The sequence below is a fragment of the Podarcis gaigeae genome (genome assembly GCF_964106915.1).
Source record: "Podarcis gaigeae genome assembly, chromosome: 1".
In the NCBI taxonomy this organism is placed as follows: Eukaryota; Metazoa; Chordata; class Lepidosauria; order Squamata; family Lacertidae; genus Podarcis; species Podarcis gaigeae.
Genome location: NC_139678.1, coordinates 15,900,174 through 15,912,747, shown reverse-complemented (window position 1 = coordinate 15,912,747; position 12,574 = coordinate 15,900,174). Strand labels below are relative to the sequence as shown.

The 12,574-nt window shown below is 46.9% G+C and overlaps 1 protein-coding gene across 4 annotated transcripts in view; it reads left to right on the top strand.

Annotated features, from left to right (window-relative positions):
- Positions 1-12,574, top strand: part of TECPR2 (tectonin beta-propeller repeat containing 2) — a 55,186-nt gene that overhangs the window by 25,029 nt on the left and 17,583 nt on the right. For 3 of the 4 annotated variants that reach the window (XR_014562199.1, XM_083730999.1, XM_083730998.1), the window contains exons 14-17: positions 57-198; positions 3,838-4,078; positions 4,917-5,006; positions 8,150-8,383. Coding sequence is in view for 2 of the 4 variants with exons in the window: in XM_083730999.1 (XP_083587125.1) it covers positions 57-198; positions 3,838-4,078; positions 4,917-5,006; positions 8,150-8,383 (707 nt within the window). In the remaining 2 variants the exon portion in view is untranslated. Of the gene's footprint in view, positions 1-56; positions 199-3,837; positions 4,221-4,255; positions 5,007-8,149; positions 8,384-12,574 lie in introns of all 4 variants that reach the window. The other variant, XR_014562200.1, reaches the window with a different exon arrangement.

Below are 12,574 nucleotides of genomic sequence, written 5' to 3'. Positions count from 1 at the left end.
GGGAGGGTGGAAACACTTGTGTGCAAATGTGTTGTGACTTTTGTTCATTTTTGCAGTGAAATGCAAGCTCTAGAGCCGGTGTGTGTGACTCTTGGAGACCAGCAGACCATATGGGTTTTAGACATCCATGGCAATCTGTGGTTCAGAACGGGTGTTGTTTCCAAGAAACCACAGGGGGATGATAACCACTGGTGGCAAGTAGGCATTCCTTCTTCTACTTTCAGTAAATGCAGAGAGCAAAATACATACTTTGCACGTGTAAGGTCCCTGATGCAACCCGACCTAAAGGATCTTGGATCTGAGAAAAGCCTTTGCATGAGACCTTGGAGAGCCACTACTGATCAGATGCTGGTCCGGTTTGCATGTCACGCTTAAGCCAAGCATGAGAAGAGATCCTGGACACTTTAATCCTCCTCCGGTCCTGCTGCTCCCCCCTCCTGTCACAGTGCTGTTTGTAGAACCGTAGTTTGGCTTAGCCAGTCGTTCAAACCCATGCTCTTGGTATGCCCCACTGCAGACAAGCCACGAGGTGTAACCATGGTTTGTTCTTGATTTACAGCTCATGGTTTGTTTGCAGGAAACAAAACCGCAAGCCTGGGTTCAGATGACACACTAAGCCATGTATGTCCAATGCATAGATCGCGCGATGGATCTTCGTCTCGATCACCCTGCTTTACCCGACGTCCAGTCAGCTGGCCAGCCCAGAAAGGTGCGAGGCACCTCCCTCCCCCCCCCCAAAGCCACAGCCCCGGGCAGGGAGGCGGAAATGAGGTGTGGGTGCAGCTGTGGAGGTGCCCAGTCAGCTGGCCAGCCAGAAAAGGGAGCCAAGGTAAGGGCAGAGAGACAATGACATCCCTCTCCCCACTCCTGCCAGTTCCCATGGGAAGAAAACACCCTCTCCCTCTTAGTTCTGCATGGATGCTGAACTTTCCCCACCTTTCCAGCTCCAGCCTAGCTGTGTTTACTCAGAAGTAAGCCACTGCCCCCCTCCCTTCCCAGGGAGCTCTTTGTCGGTAAAGGGGCAATTGGTCATTTTGGGGCATGTTGCCTTCCTACGTGCACCAAGAGCCCTGGGAAGGGCCTGGTGTAGGGGTAATAATTTGTAATTATCATCAGCATCATAATTTATTATTTATACCCTGCCCATCTGGCTGGCTTCCCCCAGCCAAATATAACATGTTTAAGTTACAGATAGGTAGCCGTGTTGGTCTGCCATAGTCAAAACAAAAAAAATTCCTTCCAGTAGCACCTTAAAGACCAACTAAGTCAGTTCTTGGTATGAGCTTTCGTGTGCATGCACACTTCTTCAGATACACTGAAGAAGGGTCTGGAAACTTCTGTTTCAGTGTATCTGAAGAAGTGTGCATGCACACGAAAGCTCATACCAAGAACTGACTTAGTTGGTCTTTAAGGTGCTATAACATGTTTAAGTTGAAGAATGACAGTGGGAGAGTGTGGTAGATCACTGCCAGATTTTGATACTGGATGGTGGATCGCAACCTATTGGAACTTGGACGTGCCTGCGCTAAGCCAAAACATGGCTTATCACACCACAGCAACAGGACTGGAGAAGGAGAAAAAGCAGCCTCTGTCTCCTCTCCAGGAGCCTGGTGTTCACAGTAAGGTCACAACCACACCATACATATAAAGAACTCCTATTCATGGCTTCCCCCAAAGCATCCTGGGTGAGGAAGCCCCGTCCCAGAGAAAGTGTCTCTGATGGCACAGGGCTGGTGCTCAGCAGCCACTTCTGATATTTTTGTCTCACTGTGAGTTTGTATAGAACTGTATTGCTTACATGACGAATTTGTTTTCTGTGCTATTTATATGCTGTTGTGCTTTTGATGTGACTATAGCGATTGTAACGTTTGCTCATTTTAAAGGTGGTTATTGTTGAGCTGCTCAGTATGGTTGTTGGGAAATTGAAGTACTACAAAAATTGAGTCAAATAAAAAAAAACCCAATCAGCCCTGGGAACTGCAGTCTCCTCGCAATTCTTGGCTCCCTTAACAAACTATAGTTCCCCAGGATTCTCGGGGGGGGGGGGCAGGGAGCCATGACTATTAAAGTTGTTTTTGCAGGGATTGTAGTGTGGAACTGCCAACAGACATGGCTTTATATATGACTTCTCTTATAGGTAAGTTCCCAAACGCAAGATAAAGGAGTTTATCTGGTCCTGTTCCCATTAGAGCCACTGAAGAAAAAATAGAGATAAAGAACTAAACTCACATTTATCTTGCTAAGTGAGGTATCTGAGCTTCTTCCTTTTGCTAGTCGCAGTGTTCTCACAAACCTTCACTAATCTCCAGCTGTGGAGTGAGACAAATGTTACTGTTTCCCCTTTGCAAAATATGAGCCCTGTTACTTGGATTTTCTCGTCAGGTGTAGGGTTTTCTGCCCCCCCCCCCTTTTTGCACATACTTTCTCAAAAGGAACAGCTTGGCTGCTTGCCTTTGGTGTAACAGCCAACCCTTCCAAACGAATTGAGGTGCCCCTTTGCAGTTTTCATTAATCTACACATTGTTCTGCTAGGATATTTCAGAGCCATCTGATTTTTTGATCAACAGCACTCCAGATTGGAGATCTATAGTGCTTGTTTCTTTGTCACCTCTCTGGTTCCGAAGCATAAAACTAAAAAGCATAAAACTAAAAACAGCTTCAAGAGCGAGGCAAGCAGAATTCAGTATTACACAAACTGCCTCCTGCCCGTCCTCACTATTTGTTGTTGCCAGTAGCCAGAATAACTGCAGAAATTCAGGAAGGGCAATAACCTGATTGTACATCATATGCGGGTGGCGCTGTGGTCTAAACCACAGAGCCTAGGGCTTGCCGATCAGAAGGTCGGCGGTTCGAATCCCCGCGACGGGGTGAACTCCCGTTGCTTGGTCCCTGCTCCTGCCAACCTAGCAGTTCGAAAGCACATCAAAGTGCAAGTAGATAAATAGGTACCACTCCGGCGGGAAGGTAAACGGCGTTTCCGTGTGCTGCTCTGGTTCTCCAGAAGTGGCTTAGTCCTGCTGGCCACATGACCCGGAATCTGTCTGCAGACAAACGCCGGCTCCCTCGGCCTATAGAGTGAGATGAGCGCCGCAACCCCACAGTCGTTTGCGACTGGACCTAATGGTCAGGGGTCCTTTTATCCTTATGCTTTGCATGTAGAAGGTCCCGGGCTTAATCATCTGAATTTCCAGATAGGGCTGGGCGAGACCCCCACCTGAAACTCTGGAGAGCCGTTACCAGTCAATGTAGACCAGTCTTCAACCTGGGTCCCCAGATATTCTTGGACTAGCACTCCCATATTCTACAGCCAGCTGAGCCCAGTGGGTCAGGGATGATGGGAGTTGTAGTCCACCAACATATAGGAAGCCAATATTGAAGAACACTAGGTAGGCAGATTCCTATGTTTCTATTGGACACAATGCAGACAAAATGAGGGTGGCCTTTGGTTTGGACTCAGTCTGACCCTTATGTTTCCTTCCCCTTATGGTTTTGATCTATGGGCTACTATTAAAATGAGGCTGTATTTTAAATTTCATTTCTAACCTGAATTTTAAATTGGTGTCCCCCCCCTTTATTATGTTTTTATTGTAATTTTACTGGTGTTAGCTGCCCTGAGCCTGGCTCTGGAGGGTGGGGTATAAATAAATTATTATTATTATTATTAAAAGTCCCACTGATTTCAAATGTGGATTTTTCTCCTCTTGAAATCAGAGAGACTCACAAACCTCATTGATAATACGTTGGGATTTTGCCTATTATTGTGGGTTTCCCACCCCCTGATCCAGTCTTCACTTTCTCTTTCGCTGACCTGGTTCTTTCCGTACATTTCCCCCCCAGGTAAGCATTACGGATTACGTAGTGTTTGACCAGAGCAGCCTTTTCCAGACCATCATCCAGGCAACCCAAACAGTAGCCACAGCGGCTCAGGCCCCCGTCGAGAAGGTGGCAGACAAACTCCGCACGGCTTTCTGGCCACAGCCGCTTCAGTGTCAGCCGAGTCTCCTCGCCGTCAGCAGCGGCGGCGTCTGGATCTCGTCGGGGAAGAACGAGTTTCACGTAGCGAAGGGAAACCTCGTGGGTAGGCGCACTTTTGGTTGCAGGCTTCTGTTTGCAAAAGACGAAGCCAGGCGGTTTGTCCACATTTAGCAGCACAACAGTGTGTCTTCATTCATACTAGCTGCTTAGAAATGGAAGACTCCCTGAACCTCCCATGGCAGCATGTACTTGCGTTGTAATGGGATAGCTCAGTCGGTAGAGCGTGAGACTCTTAATGTCAGGGTTGTGGGTTTGAACCCCACATTGGGCGAATGATTCCTGCATTGCAGAGAGTTTGACTAGAGGACCTTCAATGTCCCTTCAAACAGTAAAGTTCTGTGAGCAACGGTGGTCAACCTCTTTGGCAATTCTGCCATTCCAAAGTGGGCAAAAGCAGAAGTGGATCATTTAACACCATATTCTGAGTAATACATATTTTTGGAAACATCACCGTGAGTGGAAACTCTACTCCATATCCACAGCAATTTTCATTATATGAGAGAGATGAATGCGTAGATAATGGTGATGATGAATATTAGTACAAATAATAATATTGACTAGTAATAATATGACTAATAATATTAGTCACTTCCCCCCCCAGAAAGATGAACTCAGAGCAACTTACAAAAGCAAATAAAGATGTTTCTGCCTGGCACCTAAAAACAGATAGTGATGATGACACCAAGTGTGCCTCACAGAGCATTCCACAAACAGGGGACCATCCCTGAGAAGGCCCGCTCTCACACCTCCCTTGGAGGGAAGGGCCTAAGATGAGAATTCCATGGTGTAAAAACTTGAAGCAGGAATCACAGGAGCACCAGAAGAGTTTGGGAGAATGTTGGCTGTTTTCATGCTAAGACTATTCCTCCTTCCTTCTCCAGGTACTTATTGGAATAACGTCGTGCCTCGTGGCACTGCTTCGGCCACAAAATGGGCGTTTGCGTTGGCTTCCGCAGCTCCAGCAAAAGAAGGTAACGTCCGTCCCGGGGCTGCCTTGCAAGTTTATTCTGTTTTTTCTGACACACCGGCGAAAGATAACAAGCTCTTTGCATCAGTATACTGCATCCATTGATATCGGCAGGTTTTTCTAAGGGCATCAATGTGTACTGGACACAGGGCGAAGGAAGGGGGTGCGGTGGGGGCAGGCCGTTCCAGGAGTCACCACTGGGGTGTGTGTGACAAAATGCTGGGCGGCACTCACCGCGGAGCCTGGGAATGACGCGGTAGCTTGGGCAACCCCCGCCTCCCCACTGCCCCAAACAGTCCACCTGCCACCTCCCTCTCAGCTGTAGGGTGGCTGAGTGGGAGAAGGCAGGCAGACTCCTCAGAGACCCCACGGAGTGTCCTGTCCCGGCTGGCCCTGGGCGCTGGGCATGTGCCCAGGCGCCCAGTCAACTTCCTCCACCACTGACTGGACAGAAAGGAAGAGCAGACCTGAACAATGGCTTCTAACCCCATGGCTTAGCCTTTGCTCTGCACTGCAGCACAAGTAGGAAAAAGTGCACAGGTCACCCTAGCCAGTCTCATAAATAATCATTAACGTGGGCAGTTAAGATTTAAGTTTCACAAACAATTAACAAAAATGCAGGATTAAAAGTGAGTGGTCTACTTTCGGTTCACACACAGAGACGGACACACAGTATTAATTGCGCTCACTTAAGCCAAACGAAGTCTGCATCTTTGATTTTCACATTCCCATGTTCCTTTGGTGGTTAAGCTGGTGCCTTGTCTGCACTGGTAACAGTTCCTTTGGTCGTGTGATGGAGTAACCCTGAGCAGAGAAGGCCAGGAGGGATGTTCCACCACTTTCCAAAACCTCGCTGGCTTGCACCAGCCGGAGCAGGCACTGTGTTATATGTGGCGTGGGTGTTTTTCCTTCAGCCCTGTTGATTAGCATGTGTTTAATTCCATCACTCCCATTATTGAAACCAACGGAGCATTGGTGAGATTATTCACAGCAGCTCCAAGCTGGCAGAGGTAGTGAGTCTAACTGCAGGTTCTCTTCGCAGGAACAAAAGAGTTTTTGGATCCAAGGCTGCCTCCACCCCAGGCCCAGAATGCATTGCTTCAGAAATTAGCACTGGCTATTGCCAGCCGAAATACAGGCAGCGGTAGATCTGGACCCAAAGAGTTTTCTGCAGCTGTTGCAGGGGCTTCTGCCGCAGCTGCATAGGGTGGGGGGGACAGAGGGGCACTGCCATTATTAAACCATCAGTGAAGAGGCACTTCTTCCCCATCCTAACTCATTTCAGCCAGTGGTTAGGATTATTTGAGGGCAGTGCTGATATGCCAAGAGTTCCTGGCTGATTAAGCAGCATAGGAAATTGTCTTCTCCTGAATCAGACAATCAAGCCCACTATTGTCACACAGCATGGCAGGGGTCTGTGCTTGGCCTGGAGATGCCAGGAATCTCCTGCATGCAAAGCATTATTTTTATTATTATGTAAAGGTACCCCTGACCGTTAGGTCCAGTCACGAACAACTCTGTGGTTGCGCATTCATCTCGCTCTATAGGCCGAGGGAGCCGGCGTTTGTCCGCAGTCAGCTTCCGGGTCATGTGGCCAGCATGACTAAGCCGCTTCTGGCGAACCAGAGCAGCGCATGGAAATGCCATTTACCTTCCCGCCCAAGCGGTACCTATTTATCTACTTGCACTTTGACTTGCTATCGAACTGCTAGGTGGGCAGGAGCAGGGACCGAACAACGGGAGCTCACCCCATCACGGGAATTTGAACTGCTGACCTTCTGATCAGCAAGCCCTAGGCTCTGTGGTTTAGACCACAGCGCCACCCGTGTCTCCACCTTCTCCTCCTCCTCCTCTTCTTCTTCTTCTTTATTTATTTATATCCCGCCCATCTGGCTGGGTTTCCCCAGCCACTCTTAGCATCTCCCAACAGAATATTAAAAACATGATAAAAGATCAAACATTAAAAACTTCCCTAAACAGGATTGCTTTCAGATGTCTTCTAAAAGTCAGATAGTTGTTTATTTCCTTGACATTTGATGGAGGGCGTTCCACAGAGCGGGTGCTGCTACCAAGCAGGCCCTCTGCCCGGTTCCCTGTAACCTCACTTCTCGCAGGGAGGGAGCCTCCAGAAGGCCCTCGGAGCTGGACCTTAGTGTCCGGGCTGAATGATGGAGATGGAGACGCTCCTTTAGGTAGCATTAGCTCCCTGAGCAACTCTGGAAAACTCATTGTGTGTGTTGATTTGCCAGACATAAAAAAAAAACCTTGCCTCCAGTAAATGGTCTTTTGTAAAACGTATAGCATGAAATGAAGCAAGCACATATTTAAACTGTGGAGCTCCCTACCCCAAGTTGCAGTGATAGTCATGAACTTGGATGGCTTCGAAAGGAGGTTGGACAAATTCATGGAGGATAAGGCTGCCAGTGGTTACTAGCTATAGTAGCTCTACATTACCTCCAGGATCAGCATTTCTCTGAATACCAGTTATTGGGGAGCAGCAGCACAGCAGCAAAAGGGTATTTCTTTATGTCTGCTTCTTGGCTTCCTGAACCAGGATGGGCCTTTGGAATGATCCAGCAAGACTCTTACATTACTAAGCAGCTATCTTTCAGCCTCAGCCTTCCCATCTGCATTATGGGGATAATGCTGGCTTACCATACAGGGCTGTTTTGCCAAGATACTGTAAACTTTATATAGTGCTTGACTGTGGAAAAAACATTGAAGTGGTTTATGTATGCAAAGTTTCTTGGGTGCACGGTAGAAATAGTCATAATACAGTCATACCTCTTGTTATGTTCGGTTCAGGTTATTTCTTTTCAGGTTGCGTCCCGTGGCAACCTGGCAGTAACGGAACGGGTTACTTCTGGGTTTCGCCGCTCGCACATGCACAGACGCTCAAAATGACGTCGCGCGCATGCGCAGAAGCGGCAAATTGCGGCACGCGCAGACTTGTGTTGCGTTCTGCTCATGTTGCGAACGGGGCTCCGGAACGGATCCCATTCGCAACCAGAGGTACGGCTGTAATAGTAATTATTTACTATATTCAATCTAGGTTTGAATACTGATACTTAGACACTGAATGGTTTTGTAACGGCGAAGGCTTTTGGAAAAGCAGATTTAACCATGTAAGTGTTGTCCCTCCCACAGGAAGCTTTCTGTGGTTGTGCCAAAGCAGCAAGGATCTCTTTTGTGTCAGCGACCAAAACCCTCAGTTTCATCCTTCGACTGTTCAGCTACCCCCTGATGACGAAATAGAATACTATTCAGCCTGCCAGGATGCCATATGGAGCCTGGACCACCTGGGACGAGTCTTCATAAGGACACTCTCACCAAATTGCCCAAAGGGGATGCACTGGACCAGACTGGACCTTGCCCAGTTAGGTAAGACTCCTTGTGAGCTCGTTTGTCACATGCAAATTTCCCGACTTAAACACAGACTGACGGGGAGCATTCCCTCTGCATACCTGGTGAGTATTTGGACACAAAATTGCTCTGACCCGTGAAACCTATGGATAAAGCATTAAACATGGACACCTTCTGGTAGCTTGGCTTCATAGAATTTTTTGCCATCTTAATCTCAGAGAAAGGGTAGGACAGAGAACTGCAGGGCCATTTTGACTTGACTGGGAAGAAAAGATGATCCAGATTTTCAAAAAGGCAGAATAAATGTGCCATCGGAGCAAGGTGTGATGTGCATCCTTTGGGAGCATCCTTGTGTGGACATCCCACAGGAGCGATGGGGAACCTGTGATCCTCACATCATCCCTGACCTTTGGCCATGCTGGCTGGAGCTGATGATAGTTGGTAGTCGCAACAGTATATGGAAAGGCCAGAGGCTCCCATTCCCTGCCCTACAGGATGAAGGTAGATCAAGAATTAATGCTATCCTGGCCCACAGAGGATCAGGATATCTGCCACTTCCCTGTGGCTCTGTCCCACTTCTCCAGCTGTGATAAAACTGGAAAGGGTTTCTTCCCATATGAAGGTGTCCTGCCAACCCTATATTTTGCATGTTTGTGGGTTGCAGTGTGTTAAAGGGAAAACTGGATGAGCTCATCTTTTTTTAAAAGAAAGCAAAACTTCAAATGTGCACTCTGGAAGTCAAACTCAAGGCAAGTAACACCTGATGAAATGGCATTAGCAAATAAGAGGCTTAAAATAGCATACCAATAGGTTTTGGAACGTCTCTTGCGCAGATTTCTGAGGCATAGCATTTGACGTGATCAGAGCTGCCCTGTCATATCCCGGAGTTCCAAAAAATGAAGCGGGATTCGCTTTGACAGTGTGCTAGCAAGCAGAAAGATTTGTTTCTCTGGATGAGCAATTAGCATCAGCTTTGGAGAAAGGAGGAAAAACCCAAGGTGGAATAGGAAAACAAGCCGAAAACGTTACATAAGAGAAGTGCGCATTTGGATATCAGGTTGTGCTGCATATGTCAATAAGTGCCCAGCCATGCAGAGCAGGTGATATGTGACCCCTTGTTCAGAGAGCCCTGGTGCTTAGCTAGATCAAAACCAACAGCTGAACCACCGAGGCCCAAAGCCACCGTGATCCAGGATGTCTGTGCCGGGAGAAGTAACAAGACTTTATTTTAAATAGCGCTGCTGAATGTCAGACCCAGAGGAGCAGCAGAATTATGCTGATGACTCTCTTCCCCACCCCACGGCTATTTTGAGCCGGGCAGGTCTTATGTAACGGTGCTAAAATAAAGATAGAATGCAAGAAGAAACTATATGAGAATAAGCTAGGAGAATTCAGGTCCTCAACACCTTGGTTGTTCTAACCCATTTCGAATAAAGCTACTTTAAATTGTCATTTTATCACTTAGCATGTTGGTATCCCTTTCAACCTCTAGGGAACCTTGGGACATTTATGAGCAGCCAACCCCCCCATTTTCTCTGTGGTCTCTTTCTTTGACGTACATGTGGGCTTCTCCCATTTGTGCAGGAGTTTCTAGAATGCAAACTCAGGACAGAGCTAGTGCCATTTCCCTCAACTGGATTGATTTTATCTTTCTTCTGTACATGAAGGAAGTGAGCTGAGTTCTTTTGAATACCACAAGAGCAACAATGCAGATACATACCCCCCCCCCCGATAGGTTTCCCCCTCAGTGAATCTTTTCTTTCTCTCCCTACAGACCTATTACTTAATTCAGTTTATATTTTCTTTCTTTTCTGCCTCGCACACCTGTGGTGCGAAGGCCTTTTTTTAAAGCCACAATTGCATTAGGGATATACCTGCGTTCTGCCACGGCCATTTTGAGGAGAAGAGCACAGATTCCATTTTTGCACTCAGGGAGAGAAGCCACGGGTTTGGCTTAGCATGTTGGCCGAACATCGAGTTGTAGTCAAAGTTTGTCCTTGCCTACAGCTCATGGTTAGAAAGGAGAGCCCTTTGCCATGAGCCTCAGTTCAGACATCAACCTTAGCCCAACCTTGGCTTAGCCTAACATGGGAGAGAGAGAGATTAGAGCAAAGTGACTGTGACCTCTTTGTCTTGCTGTGATGTGAGAACGAAGCCATTGACAAGAGATGCAAAAACACCCCAAACCCTCCACGCCATTGCTGCTCTCCCATAGAACTGGATGCCGCTTCTAATTCTGTGATACTCGAGAACGTTAAATTACCATCGCCTTCTTTTAAAGTGCATTAAAGAATTACAAGGGAGGTGGAAATTTGCCTGTGGCTTATGTGGCAAAGTGGCATGTTCCTTGCTCGTAGATCTTTTTTTATATATATATACTATTTTTAGTAAACTTTATTTTGCTTTAAACAGATAAATATAAACAACCAAAATTACAAAAGAAAAATCCTTAATAATGGAAAAGGCTAAAAAAACCACAAAAAATATCAGAGTACGTGGCATAGAACATAAGCCATTATGGGAAAGAAAAAAGAAGAAGGGAAGAAGAAGGAGAAGGAAGAAAAAAAGGGGGGAGGGGGGAAATGAACCAAAACACAAGATGGCTCGTCTATTGTACGCTTCTGTCAAGGTCACAACAGATCATTATTCTTAACTATTCTCTCTGTCTGCATTCCATAGAATTCCTCATCTTGGTATCAGGGAACATTTCCCTATTCTAAACATAACCAGGTCTTTACTGATGAACCCTTATCCCCTAGATAATTATTTAAACGTTCCCATTCTTCTTTCACCATCTAGTTCTTAACGCAACTCAGTTTTTTAGACTTTTCTTCCCCATCCAGGTGTTTCTGCTACAAAATATAGAAGCACTAGATATGATAAGGTTGGCCTTGGTTTATAAACCATAGGTGATTTCCCCCTTTTTCCTTGAAGTGCCTTTTTCAGTGTAAATAGCAGAGCTGAAGTTTCTAGGAACAAGTGCTCTTGCTGATGGATGGCTGCCTAATGACCTGAGAGAGTTGCTTCACAGCTTTACACTTTTCTATTTCAGTCCTCAGGGAAGCGGCAAAGTTATGATGCTGCCATACGGCTGAAAATAAAAATAACCTGTTGATGGCACAGTCGTTTTTTGGAGAAGAGCTCCTTGCTTGCGTTGCATGCTAGAAATGAAAGCAGGCTAACTCTGAAATACTTGTTCCATAGTTCGGCAGCCACTGTTTGCTAGTAACATTTGGAATGTTAAGCACTAACATGTATTTATAGACCTGGTCTGTAAGCACGACCGGCTCCCTGGGAGAGTTCACTTGAGGTCATGTGAAAAGTTGCATCTCTAGTTTAGACCAATCGCATTGCATGAAGGGTCCCGCCCCCCCACCCCCACCTGTTCCTCTTTGAAAATCATCGTTTTAAATGTCAGTGATTTGTGGACTACATTGTGTCCTGTTATCCTAAGGCACTTCATAGAAGGGACCACAAGAGTCATCTGGTTCAGTCTCCTGCAATGCAGGAACATCTTTTGGCCCATTGTGGAGCTCCATCCTGGAAATAAGAGTCTTATGCTGTACCAAGTGAGCTATCCCGCAAACCAACTTCAGTGTTGGTGCTGACCTTTAAAGCCCTAAATGGCCTCTGCCCAGTATACCTGAAGGAGCGTCTCCACCCCTATCGTTCCGCCCAGACACCGAGGTCCAGCGCCGAGGGCCTTCTGGCGGTTTCCTCACTGCGAGAAGCAAAGCTACAGGGAACCAGGCATAGGGCCTTCTCGGTAGTGGCGCCCGCCCTGTGGAACGCCCTTCCAGCAGATGTCAAAGCGATAAACAACTACCTGACATTCAGAAGACATCTTAAGGCAGCCCTGTTCAGGGAAGTTTTTAATGTGTGGCATTCTAATGTATTTTTAATCTTTGTTGGAACCAGCTGCTCAGAGTGGCTGGGGAAACCCAGCCAGATGGGCGGGGTACAAATAATAAAGTATGATGATGATGATGATGATGCAGAAAAGGACTCGCTAAACAAGCAGAATCAACATCTTACATTGCACCTGCCACCAGCCAGCTCTCATACTTGTTTCGCATTGCTAACAAAGTGAAATGTTCTATGCCCTCCTTATGGTAGACATAGTACTCTCTTGTATAAATGATTCAGTTCAGGTGAATTCTCTCAAGTAGTGGATACACATGGGGTGGGAGCAAGGGAGCCAGTGGATCC